Source organism: Canis lupus, chromosome 29 (genome assembly GCF_011100685.1).
Source record: "Canis lupus familiaris isolate Mischka breed German Shepherd chromosome 29, alternate assembly UU_Cfam_GSD_1.0, whole genome shotgun sequence".
NCBI lineage: Eukaryota > Metazoa > Chordata > Mammalia > Carnivora > Canidae > Canis > Canis lupus.
In genome coordinates this window covers 18,103,476-18,121,375 of record NC_049250.1, presented here as the reverse complement: position 1 = coordinate 18,121,375, position 17,900 = coordinate 18,103,476, and the positions used below count along the sequence as shown (strand labels likewise).

The window sequence follows — 17,900 nt, the reverse complement described above, 5'->3', positions numbered from 1 at the left end:
TTGACATGCTATTCTTCCTACCCCCTATATAAATTCTATCTATTGCTCAAGATGCTAAAATTTCATATAGTTCTGAACTAAACTAGCCTGTGAAACACATTTAAATCTTGCTACCTTTGTTAAGTCATCCTTAACTGCTGTAGTTTGCATGGTGTTCTCTAAACTCCTATAGCTATTATGGTCTTGATCAATAAGCTCTCAAGCAGCATTTTTTCTTAATTAAATTTTTAAAGATTATATGCATTTTATAATCTTTATGTATAATTATATGTATATTATGCATTATATATTAGAATTATAGATTATATGTAATATACAGATTATACTTCTCGATTATATAGTGTGTATATATAACGTACACACTGTATGTTATATATACATAATCCCTCTCTCTCTCTCTCTCTCTCTCTCTCTCGACTTCCTTTCCTATCTATATGTCAAGAACGGCCATAAAAGGCGGAACAATACTACATATTTCCAAATACTCTTCTTCCCAACCCATCTCCAAACAAGGGCAATCACAAATGTTTGATAAATGTGTATTAATTTCATACTCATTGCTTTACTTCTAACTGGTAAATAGTTTACTTGCAATAAGTAAATATAAAAACGTACAGAGCTCCTTTATGTGCCCAAGATTATGGGAAATAAAAAAGGTTAGGTTACATCCTATTCCAGACAGGCTCACAATAGAGTCAGAGTGACAAAATTACCTGATAAGAAATATAGGAGATACTTGAGAGGACATTACATTTTATAAGTGAGAACACAAGAACAAGAGAATTTCAGAGGTGGAAAAGTACAAGAGTCACAGGACCCATCTGTTGCAGTAGTCCTCCATTATCCATGTGGGACATTCCAAGACCCCTCCGTGGATGCCTAAAACCATAGACAGTACGAAACCCTAAATATACTATGGATTTTCTAATTTTTTTTTAAGATTTTATTTATTCATGAGAGACACGCAGAGAGACGCAGAGACATAGGCAGAGGGAGAAGCAGGCTATGGGTAGCCTGATGCAGGGTTAGATCTCAGGACACCGGGATCATGACCTGAGCCAAAGGCAGATGCTCAACCACTAAGCCATGCAGGCATCTCCATGCTATGGATTTTCCTGTACATATATATCTATGACAAAGTTTAATCTACAAATTAGGCACAGTAAGAGATTAACAAGAATAGTAATAAAATAGAATAATTATAATAATATACTGTATTAAAAGTTATATGAATGTAGTCTCTCTCTCTTTCAAAGTATCATATTGTACTGTACTCATCCTTCTTCTTGTGATGATATGAGATGATACAATGCCTAGGTGATGAGATTCAGTGAGGTGAATGACGGAGGAGGCATCATGACGTAGAGTTAGACTAATACTGACCTGCTGATGATAAGTCAGAAAGAGGATCATCTGCTTCTAGACTTTGGTTGACTAAGAGTAACAGAAAGCAAAGAAAGCAAAACCATGGATAGTGGGGTCCCCCATAGTAGCTTTGTGGTTTTCAGAAAATGGTTACACTACTATTGATCCTTGGACAACACAAGTTTGAATCACATGGGTCCACTCATACGTGGAATTTTTTCAATAAAATCAGTATAGCATTGTAATTCATTTCCTTTTCTTCATGATTTTCTTAACATTTCCTTTTCTCTAGAGTATAGTATATAATACATATAACATACAAAATATTATCTGATGATTTATATTATCAACAGGGCCCTGGTCGGCAGTAAGCTATTAGTAGTGAGGTTTTGGGGGGAGTCGAGGACTATATGAAGATTTTTGAATGGGTAGGAAGTCTGTGCCCCTAACTCTCATGCTGTTCAACGGTCAACTGTACTTTGAGTTTCAAGGTGCTCATTCACCAGTGACGATAACACCTATCTTATCTATTTTATGGGCCTGTATAGGACAAATAAATGGGGGATATATATTAAAAGCCTTGGAAAATTATTTACCATGCTATTTATCTATAAAGCACTGTTATTATTGTAATCTGAATCCACCTAAAAAGTTGGTATAGAATTCTAAGTCAGTCTTGAAAATATTTTAAAACATTTTTTAAAGTTATATTGTCGAAAGAGTAAGTACATATCCTAAGAATGGTAAAGAGTGCTAACAAGAGAATATAGTAAAGAGTGAATACCAAATATTCAACAATCTAGCATAGAAAAGATTTTACTAGATCATTTAGAGACTGAGATTGAGATAAAATTAGAAACCTCACTGAAAAATGCCATCCAACATCTGATCGATGAGTTTAGATTTATCTAACAAAAATCACTATAAGGTTCTGGGGCAGGGTACTAAAATTATGAACACAGTATTTTAGGAAGATGAATATAATATACCGTACTATATAAATCAGAAAAGATACAGATGGGAGGATTAGCAAGAACTCTATTCCAAAGACTGAGGTAAGAAAAACAAGGGGGGAAATTGGAGACTTTTGATTAAAAAAAGAAGGAAGAAGCTCTTTGGGATATTGGAGGGGGGGGAGTAAGTCACTGAAATAATGGGAAATTTTGAGAAGAATACAATTTCTGTAGGGAGCAAGAATTGAAAACATGTTTACTAACAAACATTTGAATTTAAGGTGATGGTGGATCCAATTCTGTCACCAATTCCAATGTGTGTTTTTTATCCCCACACCACTAAGCAATCACTCAACACTACCTGGTATCCTAAAATTCAACTCAATTCTGGCATTATCTACTTGAAGATAGCATCAGGTCTCACAGGGTAAGGGCTTAGTCCCATAAGACTGCCCCCACCCAATTCAGGTGCCAGCTGCAAGTTCAGGTTGTCACCTATGCTTCTGACTAATTGACTACAGATCGGAGGTTTCAATGACTCTCTGTTGAGTTTTATTAATTTTCTAGAGTGGCTGACAGAATTCAGAGAAACATTTTACCTACTAAATCACCAGTTTATTGTAAAAGGATACAGCTCAGGAGCCAGATGGAAGAGATGCAATGGGTAAGGTATGGGGAATTGGTGGGGGACTTCCGTGTTCTCCAAATGCACCACTCTTCTAGAATCAACCCGTAAGCTTTCTGAACTCCATCCCTTTGAGATCTTATGGAGGCTTCACTACATAAGCATGATTATTTAAATCATTGGTCACTGGTGACTGAACTCAACCTCTAGCCCCCTCTCCCTTCCCTGAAGTTGGGGGTGGGACCCTCTAATCAAATGGTTGGTTTCCTTGGCAACCAACTCCCTTCCTTAGAGGTTTTCTAAGGAAACCTCACTGGGATAATGAAAGACACCTTTATAGTTTTCATCACAAGAAATTCCAAGAGTTTTAGGGAATCTGTGACAGGGAAGGGGACAAGGACTAAATATATGTTTCTTACTATAAATCACAGTATTACCATGTGTTAATCAAGTATAAATATCTTCAATCGGCTGATAATTTGAGACCATAACTTAGCGTAATATTAAGCAGGAACTAGGCTTTATCTGAGTACTTAGTGACATGACAAAATGAATCTATCCTTCATTTATCCCACTATGTTTTCTGCTCTCTTCTACACTCAGTTTGGCAGGCTATGATATGAATGCATGAATGTCACAGTGTGATACTGTATGATACAGAATGATACTGTAACAGCACTTCCTATATAAAGATCATAAAATTATTATAATTATTATATTTTGATACCATTTGGTGTATACTTGATAGGATATTTTGAAATCAGAGATGAATGAATGATGAGTTTCAGAACATGTTACCCCCAAACATGGCAATTTGGCATACTGAAAATTTTAAGCTGAATGGAATTTCATAAAAAGCAGGTGTATAGAAAACTCTCTGACCTCCCCTTACTCTGCTGAATCTGGTCATAAAACCCTCTTGTGAGAAGTGCCTTCCCAATCCCAGAGGAAAGAAGTGTTCTTATCTCCAAAGACAGAAGAACACTGAGAGGAACAGGCCTTGGCAAATTTCCCAGTTAACTACCCTTTAGTGCATACACTTCTGTCCTACATTTTTCCAAAACTTTCTACTCTTCATCAAACCTGGTATAAAAGCATCCAGGTTTAACATTTCTTCTGGTCTTCATTTCCTTACAAAGGCTCTCATATCATGCAAAACATATTAAATAAATTTATTTATCTTAATTTGTCTCTTGTCTGACAAATTATAGGTCCGTAGGCAAAGAATCTAGAAAGGTAGAAGGAAAAAACATTACTTTTTCCCTCCCCTACAGGAACATCAGAATGGGGTTACCTCAGTTACATATCTAAGCCACAAAATTCTGGAAGGCAACATTATGTTGAGCTTCTAGTCAAGACCTAACCCTTCATTAAACAATCACCTATATAAAGACAACTGGGAAATAGAATGAAAATTACTTTAAGTTGAACAGAATAAATTCATGATGAATTGGTGAGGTTACTTCAGAGTACCTCCATATAACAAGCAGTTGATTGCAAGGATCTTGATGTTGCTGCTTCCATCCTGTATAATAGGATGAGACCACACACAGATTACCAGGAAGTGGTAGCTTGACCTCTTCTTTGATAGTCCATTGGACTGAACTAGTGGTTAATCATTTTTTAAAGATTCGCCTTGCATAGTGATGATCATAGCACTTTCCAAAGAATAACTGCATCTCACTGAAACTGGCAACCAGGGATGTAACCTAAATTCTGCAAAGAGCCCTACCCACACCATTTACCAGAAGACTCTCAGCACACCCAATCATGCTCAACCAGCTCCCATGACCAAGAGTGATATCCATACTCACAACATACATCCATCAATATATGTAAATAGTTACCATTCCTACAGCTGCCTATTGTGATATGAAGTATTGAGGGTATAAAAGGTATTAAGATGAAAGTAAGATTTTAAAAATGAATATAATTAAAAATTAAGCTTTTTATCCACATTAGAAAAGGTTAATATCTTAAAGAGAAAACTCCTCAAAAAAACAAAACAAGGTTTAAAGATTTCTCTGTTCCTAATTGATATTGCATTTACTCTGAAAACAACTATAATCTAAAAAACCTTTCAAAGATGATGAGAACAAATGCATTTATATTTGTTTAAAGATTTTATTTAAATTCAAGTTTGTTAACACATAGTGTATTATTAGTTTCAGGGGTAGAGAGAACAAGTGCATTTAGATTCATGAATTATAATTTCTAGGAGTGTTATGATACTTGCACTTATTCTGCAAAAAGGAAAAAAACAAAAACCTTTTACTCAGTAAAATATATGTTTAAAATCTTTAAAGCAATTTTTTAGAAATGTATTTATCATTTTTGCTCATTAGTTTGGGAGGTATGAAATTCAGACTTTTCAATAAATATGATATTATAATGTGTCACAGGTAACCATTATATTTAGCTATAAAATAAAATGTAGCCAAGATCCAGCTATCAAATACAAAACATTTCATCACACAATAGAATTGCCATGATTTATTTGGAGTACAAACTCTTCCTCTACTAATCTCTCATGAGTATCTAAGCTGTTATACTAGAGTATATTTATAGGCAGAAGACTTAGTAATCACAGAACATATACACATCTCTGTCATTTGGTAAATGAAGAAACTGAGGCCCAAAGGAGTTATGTCATAGGCTCAGACACTTACCAGATTTAAGAGCTGTTTTTTGTCAACAAAGTATACAACTCTAATTTACCCTAAAATAGATGGCAGTGACTAGGGGTATGCTGCTATTCTGAGCACTACTTACCACATCCAACTGACATACGGACAGTTGAGGAATAGAAATTCAAACTCAGGTGTATAATTATTTATTGTAGAGGTTTCTCAACCTCATCTCTATGGACATTTTGGGCAAAATAATTCTTTGTTGTGAGGGACTGTCCTGTAGATTCCAAAATGTCTAGCAGCATCCCTGGCCTCTACACACTAGATCCCAGTAGCACACCCACAATTGTGACAACCAAAAAAATATCTCCAGACATTGCCAACCACTGGTCTACTGTTGGAAATAAAATCACTGAATTTGGCATTTTTAAAAAAGTAAACAAATTTCTCATTTCAACTTCTTCACCATAATTGTTCTGGAAACTCTCAGAATTTTCTACTTAATACTCTGACCCTAAACAACATGTAATCAGACACACTAGAGTTGTCCTGAAGCATTATATCCCCTCTCCTAGGTTGTATCCATTATAGGATGTTGAGTAAACAATGTCAGCTAGTTAATAACAACTTAGGCATGAAAAAGAAATTTAAAAACCAATAATGTAACCTACCCTATTATTTTCATTCTCACAAACTCACAATTAATTTTTTAGACTTCCCATAAAACTTAGCTTCATGACTTTTGTTAATCTTTGAGAAATTTTGCTGATATTGTTTCATATTATAAAATATGAAACTCTCCCCACATTCCACTCGTCTTCCCAAGTATGAGCCTTTATTTTATTCATTGAGAATATTCCCCATGATTTAGACCATGGAGATCAGTCTACATTTAGTCTTTATAGTCAATATAGATCAGTCTACATCATTTAGATCCTTGGAACATCAGGCTCTACAATCTTACTCTTTCTTTTGCTTCCTCCTTCTCTTATCCTTTCCCATTCTTTTCCTCATAACATGAAACACTATAAAAAAGTAATCAGGGCATTACTGAACTTTTGGTTTTAAATGATTATTGCTAAAGTTATGTAATGCTCTTTGATTTTTGTTCTGACCTTCAACAAATTTTCTGATGTTCTGAGCAAGATTCCGGACACTGCTGGGAAGATTCCAAGGGTCTTGCTTGATGTGAAGCCTTAACCTTTTGGGACAACTCAGCTTTAGTTCCATTTCCTGCTGAAATTCTAAATAAACACAGAAAAATCTCTGGTAAGTCTCAGTCATTTACCAGGTAACAAACCTCTGAGCTTCAGAATCCTCTTTCATCCTTGTTGTTCTGGGTTATTAGCATGGTGGTATTTTCTCTAGTTGTATTATAGGAGAAAATTGGTAAAATCTTAAAAAAAAAGTCTAACCTTAGTACTATTTTCTTACAAATGTCTAAACAAAGAAGCAAATTTATAAAAACTCTATTTTCAATGTCTGAAATTAGATGTTAGAAAGTGTCAGCTCTAGATCTCATTCTGTTTGGCTGTTCTATTTACACACACACATTCCCAAAACCATTTCCCCTACAATGGGCTACAAACAAGTAGGCATTATGCTGGTTTCAGCAAAAGCAATGCAACACTTACATCTCTTCAATTAACTCATTTATATTCATTCTAGCCTCTATAGGGATTGCACATTTTAAACTTGCAAATAAATCTATATGATCCTATACTGACTTTTTATATATATTCAAAAATTATCAAAACAGAATACAAAGGGAATCACAAAACACGAACAGCCATTTTCTACTTACACTAAGCTTTTGCTTCATTACTATGTTATTTCCCACTTTTGCTTCCCAATTGCTTCTAGTAGTAACTTTTTAAAACTTTACCTTGTAATCCTTGACCTGGTGTGAGGTACTTGGTTTGCTCAAAGGCTCTTACAACAGCTTGCCCTTTTAGGAGATTGGTAATTGAATCCACCTATCGTAATAGCAGAGATTTCTGAAAGTTACATACTTCTCATAATATATAATATACATTTCTAAGAATAAATCTTGTAAAATATTTTTGTCTTAATGCCACAATTATTTTTGCAAACTCACGATGCTCTCAAAACTCATCTTTATAAAATATTGGAATAAACTCACTGGTAACACTTGCAAAATTTCTTACTATCCTACCATATATTAATATAAAATATAAATATACTTTATATATCACTTTACAAAAGAAGATTTATAGAGTTCTTTTTTTTAAAAAAAAAGATCTATTTATTTATTCATGAGAGACAGAGAGAGAAAGAGAGAGCGAGAGAAGAGAGAGAGAAAGAGAGAGACATAGGCAGAGGGAGAAGCAGGCTCCTCAAAGGAGCCGGATACAGGACTTGATCCCTGCATCCCAGGATCAGGACTTGGGCCAAAGGCAGGTGCCCACTCGCTGAGCCACCCAGGCGTCCCTATAGTGTTCTTAAAAAAACTAAAAATCATCGTAATCCTTTTCAAAGTGGTAAAAACTTCTACATTGTGAATTTCGGTTATGGATATAAATTCTTTAAATGCAAAATACCAACACAAGCACCAAGAGAATCTTGTGCTTCTTGAAAATAGGAATAAACTAAGAAACATCATAAAGAATTCTGAAATCTCACACAGGCACACGTAATAAAAAGAGTAAGTCCTGTGTTTATAACTGTACTTTTTCCAAGAACCATAAAATACTTGCTAGTCACAACAATCCTTTGGGTTTGTTGGTTGAAGAATCTTTATTCCCTTTTTATTTATTTTTATTTTTTTAAGATTTTATTATTTATTGATGAGAGACACACAGAGAGAGAGGCAGAGACATAGGCAGAGGGAGAAGCAGGCTCCATGCACGGAGCCCGATGTGGGACTCAGTCCTGGAACTCTGGGATCACGCCCTGAGCCAAAGGCAGATGCTCAACCACTGAGCCAACCATGCGTCCCATCTTTATTCTCTTTTTAAGTTGCGGAAATTGAGGTGATGGGGACAGAGGGACAGATCAAGGCCTTTCCATTCTTACTCTAAGCTCTTTTTACTATGTCTGAAAAAGGGATTCCTGACAGTTTGGTCTGTAGAAAAAAAGACCCGTAACTGTCCCAATCGTACCTGGCTGAAAAGGTGCTCGAGGCAACTATGTATCTTGTCCTGTTTATCATGAGAAATGCGAACACTGAGGGGAAGCTCATCACCTAGATATAAAAAGATAAATCATCCGTCTTTGTTTAACATGCTAACATATTTTAATATAAACAAAATTAAAATAATAATTAAACATGAGCTCTTATTCCATCATGTTCTTAGATTCAGAAAAAGAATTCCAAAAGATTTAATAGCAACTAGGATATCAGATGCTTGCTCTTTGCAATAAAGGTGGAAGCAGAGTGCCTCAAAGGAAAAAATACTATATAAACTATGTCAATGGTGTTTTCAAATGATGCAGTTTTGTAATGGTTAAATAGTTGAAATAAATCGCATATTTCAAAATGAAGATGTGTCCTAACTGGATGCAAAGTCTTTGATCAGAACACACCCCAGATATTTGTGAGCAATTGTATTAGTCAGTGTTTTCCTCATCATTCCCCTCCCCATCACCCATCACCCACATACAGGGCCAGTTGGGGTGTACCTAACCATCTCAAAAGTCCTCAGGTTCAAAGCCCATCCCACCTCTTCAGTCAACAATGCCTAATGTTTTAGTACAACATGCTTCCTGTGTACCTAGCATGCTTCGTAGTATCGTGAAAAATCCTAAAATATACATTAAGATCAGACTTCATTTGTGCCTTTCATCGCTTTTTAATTCACTCTGTTCACAGCAGGATTGGGATGTTGCCTGCATCCAGCACATGTGACTGACATGCCATACTCGTAGCTGCCAAGAATGACTGAATCAAGGTGAAAATGCATGTCAATTTAATCCCTTAAATGTGTCTCCCCGGACGACTAGTGTCAGGACACACGCCTCTGCCAAACGCACCTGAATCCATCTCATCACTGTGAAAGTATGAGCTGCATTGGCTACTGCAGATGCTGGTGAAGGAGGCAATAGAATTCCTGTTGCTGTTGCAGTCGCTGGGAAGGAGGAGGAGACACATGTCACTTCTGGAATGCAATAGCCAGTTGCCCTGCCAGTTCTTATTAGATAAACTTGCCATGCCACAGTTAGACTCACTGATATGTCTCAAAGAAAATTACAAGGAAGATACATTTTGCTCAACTCATATTTTATCTTACATTAAAAAAAATCTAAATTCAGTCATATTTCAAAATCTCTTATGCCATGTAAGCTGATTCCAGATGACATTTTGTTTTTAATCTGAAGGTAGAAAGCTAGGAGTCAAACAGCACTTAAAATTCATCATTACCTATTTGATGCAATATGTCTGTAGTTAATTTGTGAATAGAGACAAGGTCCTGATTCATGATCTCTGCCTATCAACTCTTTCTGACAGCTTTTTTATTTTAAGATTTTATTTATTTATTTGAGAGTGAGCAAGAGAGAGCATGAGTGGGGGTTGGGGAGTGGAGGGGAGGAGCGGAGGGAGAAGCAGGCTCCCTGCCAAGCAGGGAGCTCGATTCGGGGGGTGGATGCTGGGGCTCGATCCCTAGACTCCCAGAATCATGACCTGAGCCAAAGGCAGATGCTTAACCAACTGAGCCACCCAGGCCCCCCCTTTCTGGTAGCTTTAAACTATAACTCATCAACTGTATTCTGAGCTCCCCCGGAGAGGACCGGCACCCTGTCTCCACCTCAGAGCTCAGCAGAGGCCACCACATCTGGTGAGTGCTCCATAGTGGTCATTGGTGAAGGAAAGAATGTTTCAAAGTTTTGTGTGTGAATATGGACACATTACAGATTTCAGAGTGCAGGAGGCAAAATACTTTTTTCCTCTCAGAATCAGTAAAAATGACTTATTTAACTTTAAATTTACATTTAGAATTTCCAGTTTAGCCTAGAGGGAGACTTGGAGGGTAATTTTAATTATCTGATAACTAGACATTGAGGTAAGAAAGTATTTTTAGATTTGTAATTTCCCACTGGAGGAAAAAACCACAGGTTCCTATTAAACAGTCTACTGGTATCCTTTGAAGCTAAAAGTAAATGAAATGGTAAAAGTGGTTAATCTGTGTTATATATTATTCAATCTCTAGGAATAATTAATTCTTATATATGTGATAAAATCCTCTTCATTAGGAATTGGGATAGTACAGTGGTTAAGAGAGAAACTATGAGCCACAGCACCTGGTTTCACAGGTAAATTAAGTAACTCCTGTGACCTCAGCTCCTTCAGATGTAAAATGGAGTTAAAATCCGTATGTGCCACAAAGGGCTGTGGGGCGGAATTATGTGAAATCATCCTGTTTCCCATGTGTCTGGTGAAAATATTTTTAATGCTAGCTATTAGTTTGTGGCAAACATCTCTGAGGAGAGTAACTTTAATAATAATTACTTAATATTTTTTCATTGTAAAACACTATATGATAAAATAACAGTGAATACGAGAGTTTTCATCTTTGATTAAAGTAAATAAGACAAGGGAAGCCTGGGTGGCACAGTCGACTCTTGGTTTCGGCTCAGGTCATGATCCCAAGGTTATGTAATCGAGCCCCACCTTGGGCTCTGTGCTCAGCATGGAGTCTGCTTGAGATTCTCTCTCCCTCTGCCCCTCCTGTTCCTGCTCTTGCTCTCTCTAAAATAAATACATAAATCTTTAAACTAAATTAAGACAGGAGATGCTGAAGCCACACAGGCAGCACATACAGCCAGTGCCAACAGTTCTCAATGAAGTGCTGGTTAAGACAAGGATTCAAAGAAGAACAAGCACTTTCAGTTAAGGAAGTTCACTGGAGGAGCCATGGTTAGAAGGGTGATGGTAGGCAGATGACAACAGACACTGGAGGGAAGGTGTTACAGGCTGATTGCATCTCCCCCTAAAATCCACAGATTGAAGTCTGACACTCGGGACCCAGGAATATGACTTTGTTTGGAGTGAGGGTTTTTACAGACATAATCAAGTTTAAATGAAATCATTAGTTGGGATCCTAATCTGGTATGACTGGTGTCCTTCTAGGAAAGGGATATGTGGACATAGGCAAATACTTGGAGGGAAAAGGACATGAATAAACAGGAAAAAGATGGTCATCTACAACCAAGGAGAGAGGCCTAGACCTGATTCCTTCTTCCAGAGACCTCGGAGAAAAACAGTCCTGCTGACAGTTTGATCATGGACTTCTGGTCCCAGAAATGTCAGATGATAAATAAATAAACTTGTGCTGCGTAAGCCACCCAGTCCTTGGCACTCTGTTATAGCAGTCCTACCAAGATTGTACAGATAATGTGTAAGAGAGGGGCACGTGGGTGTCTCAGTCAGTTAAGTGTCTGACTTCAACTTAGGATATGATGCTGGGGTCCTGGGATCAAGCCTCACATCAGGCACTCTGCTCAGTGGGGAGTCTGCTTCTCCCTCTCCCTCTGACCTTCCTCGCAGCTCCTGTTCTCACTCTCTCCCTCTCTTAAATGAATTTTAAAAAAATCTTTAGAAAGTGTGCAAGACTAGAAAAAAATACACAAAGCTGGTCATGGAGGCGAAACGGATAAAATTAGTTCAATCTTCATACAACAGAAAGAACCTCTATTCACTACCCAACAGTCCAATAATCAGATATTGGAAAAAAATTTTAATATAGGCTCAACTTGCTTATTTGCTATACATGTTACAAAATCTGTAACAGAACAAGTCCTCCAAATTAGGTTCATTGAGCTGGAGAAAAAAATGCTTTTTCCAAATGACTCAAATTATGAAAAAAAAAAAAAGAGTATTTTTAAAGATTCTACAGGACCACTTTGCTTTGTCTGGGGTTGGTAACAGTGGTGGTTATTTTGTGAAGGTAATAAACAAAAATGATAATCAGAATTTTTTTCCCAAGACCTTTGTGGAAAATATGGAATCACATTTGACTGTGTTGATGCAATAGGTTTAAGGAATTAATGAATTACCTGTAAGAGTCTCTGTTGCTGATGGTGTCATGACCTGAATCTTCCTGTTCGTCTCCCGCCATATTAAAACAGACTCGTTTGCTATTTCTTTCTCCCTTCTCGTTGTCACTGTCTGGTGGTACTAATGCACTCTGATGTCTTACGTTCTAATTTAGGAGAATATGTTATAGAAGACAGAAGGCTGCAATGTGATATTAAAAAAAAATAAGTACATGTTTTCAAACTGGCTGCTACAGATAACCTTAACTTATTTCTAGAAATATTTCTAGAGTATTTGTTTGACATAAAATAAATATTTGATTGCATTACAAAACGGTCATACAAAGTTCACTTTTCCCTCTCAGAATAAGTAATAGAGACAGCATACAATTTAGACTAGAAAACTGTGTTCAAATCCCAGTTCTGCACTTACTATATTTGTTATCATAGCAATACTATGATAATTCTCTTTGACATCTCTGATATGAAGACAATAAGATTGTCTAGCCCATATGATTCTGTGACAAAGAAATGAGAATATATTCCAGAGATGTGTTACTTCTGTCCCCTAGCCATTATCACTATGATCTAAAATTACCTGGGAAGCTTTGATGTGCTACCCATATAGTAAAATAAATACTAAATGTGCTTAAGCCAGCCTCACTGGCTTACCCTCAGGTATTAAAAACCCATCTACCCCTGCTTTGGGTTTCTCCCAAGCTGTCTTTATTTGACAGGGAGAATATTGTGACCAATCTTTCTCACTGCTCATAAAAGCAGGTGTTCTGGCCAGCAAGACCAAAGACATTAAAAAGAGTCACACACAATGTAAGGATAGGAGGCAGCAGGGGCTACCGCCATATCATCCACAATCTAGTCACAATGGCATGTTGTGAATCTGCCCAAATGAAAACCGCTTTCACTTGGCTGAAGACTAAAACACAACCTTCATTTCTGAATGGGCATTGCCCTTGATGTGGACTTTGAGTAGCATGGATTCCATCACTCCAACCTTGAACGTCTGGCCCATAAAAGGTTTCTGTTAGTACTAACTCAAATTCATGCAAACGTGGAATTGGTCTTTGCTATCAAATGAAATACCGTAAAACTTGCAGAATGAATTAAACCATATCTTAACAAAGGGCTCTTGCATGGCTTCTTCAGCCAACAACCACCTTCTCATTTACCAGGTACTGATGACATTCGGTTCTGGTCAACAGCACATATGTACATATCTCTACACTCATTTTTCCATAGGAGTGTCATGTTTGTTTTACTTCCTGCCTACAGGACTGTCTCATACCTCTTATGTGTAATCCATATGTCAAACCCAATTCTGTACGTCAAGTAAATATTTGTTAAGAGATTTCACTAATTAGTTAATTAGACACATCTATTATCCCATGCATTGTTTTGGTGCTATGCACACAGGAGTTTACAAAACAAACAAAAGCCCCTGTCCTCTTGGAGTTTAGATTCTACTGGGAAGAAACAAACCATAAACAAGTCAATTGTATAGTATATCACATGGCAACAAATGTTAAGAAGGAAAATAAAGAAGGTAAGGGAGATGGAGCTGCAAATAGTGGAGTCAGGGAAGGTCTCATTGGGAGATAACATTTGAATAATAGTATTTTGGCATTTTATAGCTTTTAGATATCACTGAAAATAAGGGGGCTGTGTTACATTGCTCGAGGCCCTGTGAAGTTATAAATTATTTTAAGCACAGTTTTTCTATTTGCAGAGATACTTTTATGTCTTGGAAGATAGATGGGTATTTATTTACTCTCTCCGCCCAAAAGCTTAAAACATTAGATTAACTCCAATTACCCAAGCTCTGTACTACACTGACAGATGAACTCTGAATACCAAAGAGGAAGGGCATGCAGGAGTTCTCATTTTTCAAGGAGTACTCTGTGCTTTATGTATCTTTAAAATTAGAAGTCATGGGGCTGCGCATACTCATTTTTTTCAAAGTCAAATGAATTATGTCCACATATTTGCTTTTCATTTTAAACAGCTGCAATCATGCTTGCACTGACCCTGTGGGAACAAGTGTTAGGCTTACAAACAAATGATAGAAAAACAGTGTTTTTTGACACCATGTTTTTGCATAAAATTTCTAGATTCTTAAAAGTAATAGTAATGCATAAAGCTTTATAATATTTGTGCATACAGAAATAGTTTTCTTTCGCTTTTGCTCACTTACACTATTTAGCTATCTACTCTAGGACTCAGGATTTTAATTAATTCTCAATTAAAATCTTGAGCAGTCCAATCTCCTCACACCCTTGATGAATAAAGATTTTGTATATAGTATCCTGCATCCACCCGTGTCTATTAAACTGAGACTTAAATAGTCTTTATCATTTTCATCAGACCTTACATTTGTTGAGCCCTTATGCCAGTCACTATGCTAAGTACTTAATTCCTAAAACCTCCTTATGAAGTAGGTATGACTATTATTATGGTGATAATCCCCATTTTAGAGACGGAGTGAGTGAGACACACATGTATAGACATATTTTGCAAAATAATCAGAATATCCCCTCCTTGCCTATCGATTTATACATTCTGGAGGGAGGAAAGGCATCATTGATGTTGTCCACTACCTCCCAGTTCTCCTGCACACACAGCTGGGTGGCCTGCCCTACCCCATGAGGGTAAGAATGACCATGTAGCTTATTTTCACCAGGATGACATAAGCAGAGGTAACTGGAGTCCTTCTAGGTACAAGCCTTTTAGCAAGTATAAAACCTACCTCATTCCCTCTTACTGATGTGACAATCAGAGACATTCCAGTTGATGGGGGCTTTGTCAGTCTGAACTCTTGAGTGAGGTCAATGTGGGGCAGAAACCCTGTGACCCAGATGGGCATAGAGAATGAGCAAGAGAGAAATCCTGTTGTTTAAAGTCTGTGAGGCTTTAGAGGTTTTGTGAACATAAACCCCAAAACAGCCGTATAGAGAGTAGGGTACCTAGAAGAATGAGAGATGTGACTGGGATATAGGAGTATCAACTTCATCCTGGGGAAGTAGGCACCAGATAAAGTGATCTATAGATCACCCATTAGTCTGACACTTGAGAACCTAGAATGACAGCTGCAGACCTCGGGAGCAGTACTGACTGGGCAGAGGTTTGTAATATTCTAGAATCAGAAAAAGACTAGTGTGACTGGAGCTCAGAGAAATGAATTTGGAGACGGGGCAGACTGCATTGGGCCACACAGGGGCAGATTGCATTGGGCCACACAGGCCCCAATAATGTAGCTGATATGATTTCAATGGCATTGCAGTGTCATTAAATGGTTTTAAGCAGAATTCTAGCATGATTTACATTTACAGATCCCTCTGGCATCTGCTGAATGTAGAATGCTTTAGAGGGGCACAGCTGGAAACTCCTACAGTGGACACTGGTCGGGGAACAATGGTAACGCAGTCTAACATGATGGAGCAGATATATTCTGAGGCATAGCTGACAAAACTTGATAAGCTACTGGAGGTGAAGGGGCATGAAAGAGAAGAATCAAAGATAATACCCAGACTCTGGCTTGCAGAACTGAAGAGACGAGGAACACTTTACTGAGAAGAAGGAAGATCTACAATTCAGGTTTAGACACAAATTTAAGTTTGAGATTTAATGTGATATGTCCTTGTGTTTCATAACCCACATCACAGAGGGACTGTAGGGATGAAATCAAGCAGTGCATATACTGATAAAATCGTCCCTGACACATAAGCCCCTATAGTACAAGTTAGTATTTAGGAAGCTGGGCCCTCTTTTCATACATTTACCAGCAAAATGCTTAGGCAAACCTCAAGGATAATTCCACCAACAGCCCTACCATTCCTACCTGTAAGCCCAGCTCACTAAGTGTCCCACAGTGTGGTCTGTTCACCACTTAGTCTGGGGCATCTGGCACCTATAAAATGCAGGCCTGTTCTCAGCTTTCCTATCTTCACTAGCTCCCAGAACTCTATTCATCTCCCTCCTGAGAGAATACACAAAATGCTGTATTTTAAAATCCCATCAATGGTTTTGGATTATCTACAAATTATTTTGCCCTCTACTTATGTCTGGTACCTAACTGTCATTACCCAGAAAATAGCTCATTGAAGGACAAAGTATTTAGTGTCAATGAGACAGGAAACATAGAATAATAAATTCATAACATCACCTTATTTCATGTTAGTAGACAACAAATGTGTCTCTAGTCCCACCTTTGGATCTGAAGGAAGTAGAAGCATTTAGTGGAATGCCTATGTGTTAAAGGAAATTTTATTTCTAGGAGAAGTGTTCCCAAGTGGCAGGGTAAACAGATAAGCTCAGTACCAGGCCCTTTCCCAGGAATGAAGGATTTCTAGAAAGGCCAGCAATGCAATGTTGTGAGGCAGTTTCTCTTAAAACTTGGCAAAGTATCTGAGATCTGCTTCTCCACTCTGCACAGGCATATATGTCTGACCAAGAATAATTACTACATGGTGAGAAAATTGTTTGGTAACTAGCTTTTTAAATAATTTGTCAAGCTCGACTGCACTGCAGCATCTCTGAATGGGGCAATAGGGAATCCAGGCACTTGGACAATGGCACTGTTTTAAAGGGATTATATTGCACATTGAATTATGTGGAACATATTTATATTTAGAACTAAATTATATGGTGCACACAGAGAAGACCAAGGAAGTTTCTCAAATCACTTGTGCATTTCATGTCATTTTCCTAATAAACATGCACAGTAGGGGAAAAGCTTTTAGAATAACAGAGTGGGAAAATCTTAAGTAAAAATAGGTAATTATTTTAAGTAGTTTTGGTTAATAAAAATAGCTTAACTCCTTTCTTCAATGAATGCTTTAAATATAAAGCATTTTAAGCCAAGTAAAGGGAGCTTTTTGGCTCTAACCGTTTTCTTGAAAATATATCTACATTAGCTAAACTTAAAAAAAATCAATAAATTAACAAAGACAGACATAGTCTGGACAACTGCCAGGAAGTGCTGAGTAGTCATGCATTAGAGGCCTGGTCTCTGAGGTAGTATCTGCTCAGGCACATCAATAATCCTGCTGTTGGTAAAGGACTCATCTGAAAAACAGGAATAATAACTCTTGGTCCAACTGGCAGTGTGGGATTGGTCCAGATGTTCTCCTAAAATCCCTCCGGGAGCTAGGATACATGATTCAGTGCCACTATTTATTGCCTTATTAATAAAGATTCTTACTCTGTGCACTTCCTAAATACTTTAGGGAGAAAAAAAACTGGTTTCTAAAATAGAACATATCATACAATAAAATTCCATTTACTAAATAAAACAAAATATGATGCCCTAAGATATTAACT

General features: G+C 37.2%; 1 protein-coding gene across 1 annotated transcript in view; it reads right to left on the bottom strand.

The window, feature by feature from the left end:
• Positions 1-17,900, bottom strand: part of PREX2 (phosphatidylinositol-3,4,5-trisphosphate dependent Rac exchange factor 2) — a 276,462-nt gene that overhangs the window by 91,439 nt on the left and 167,123 nt on the right. The window contains 6 exon segments of the mRNA XM_038579474.1: positions 6,689-6,817; positions 7,459-7,549; positions 8,696-8,778; positions 9,567-9,661; positions 12,588-12,706; positions 12,708-12,768. Coding sequence (XP_038435402.1) covers positions 6,689-6,817; positions 7,459-7,549; positions 8,696-8,778; positions 9,567-9,661; positions 12,588-12,706; positions 12,708-12,768 — 578 coding nt within the window.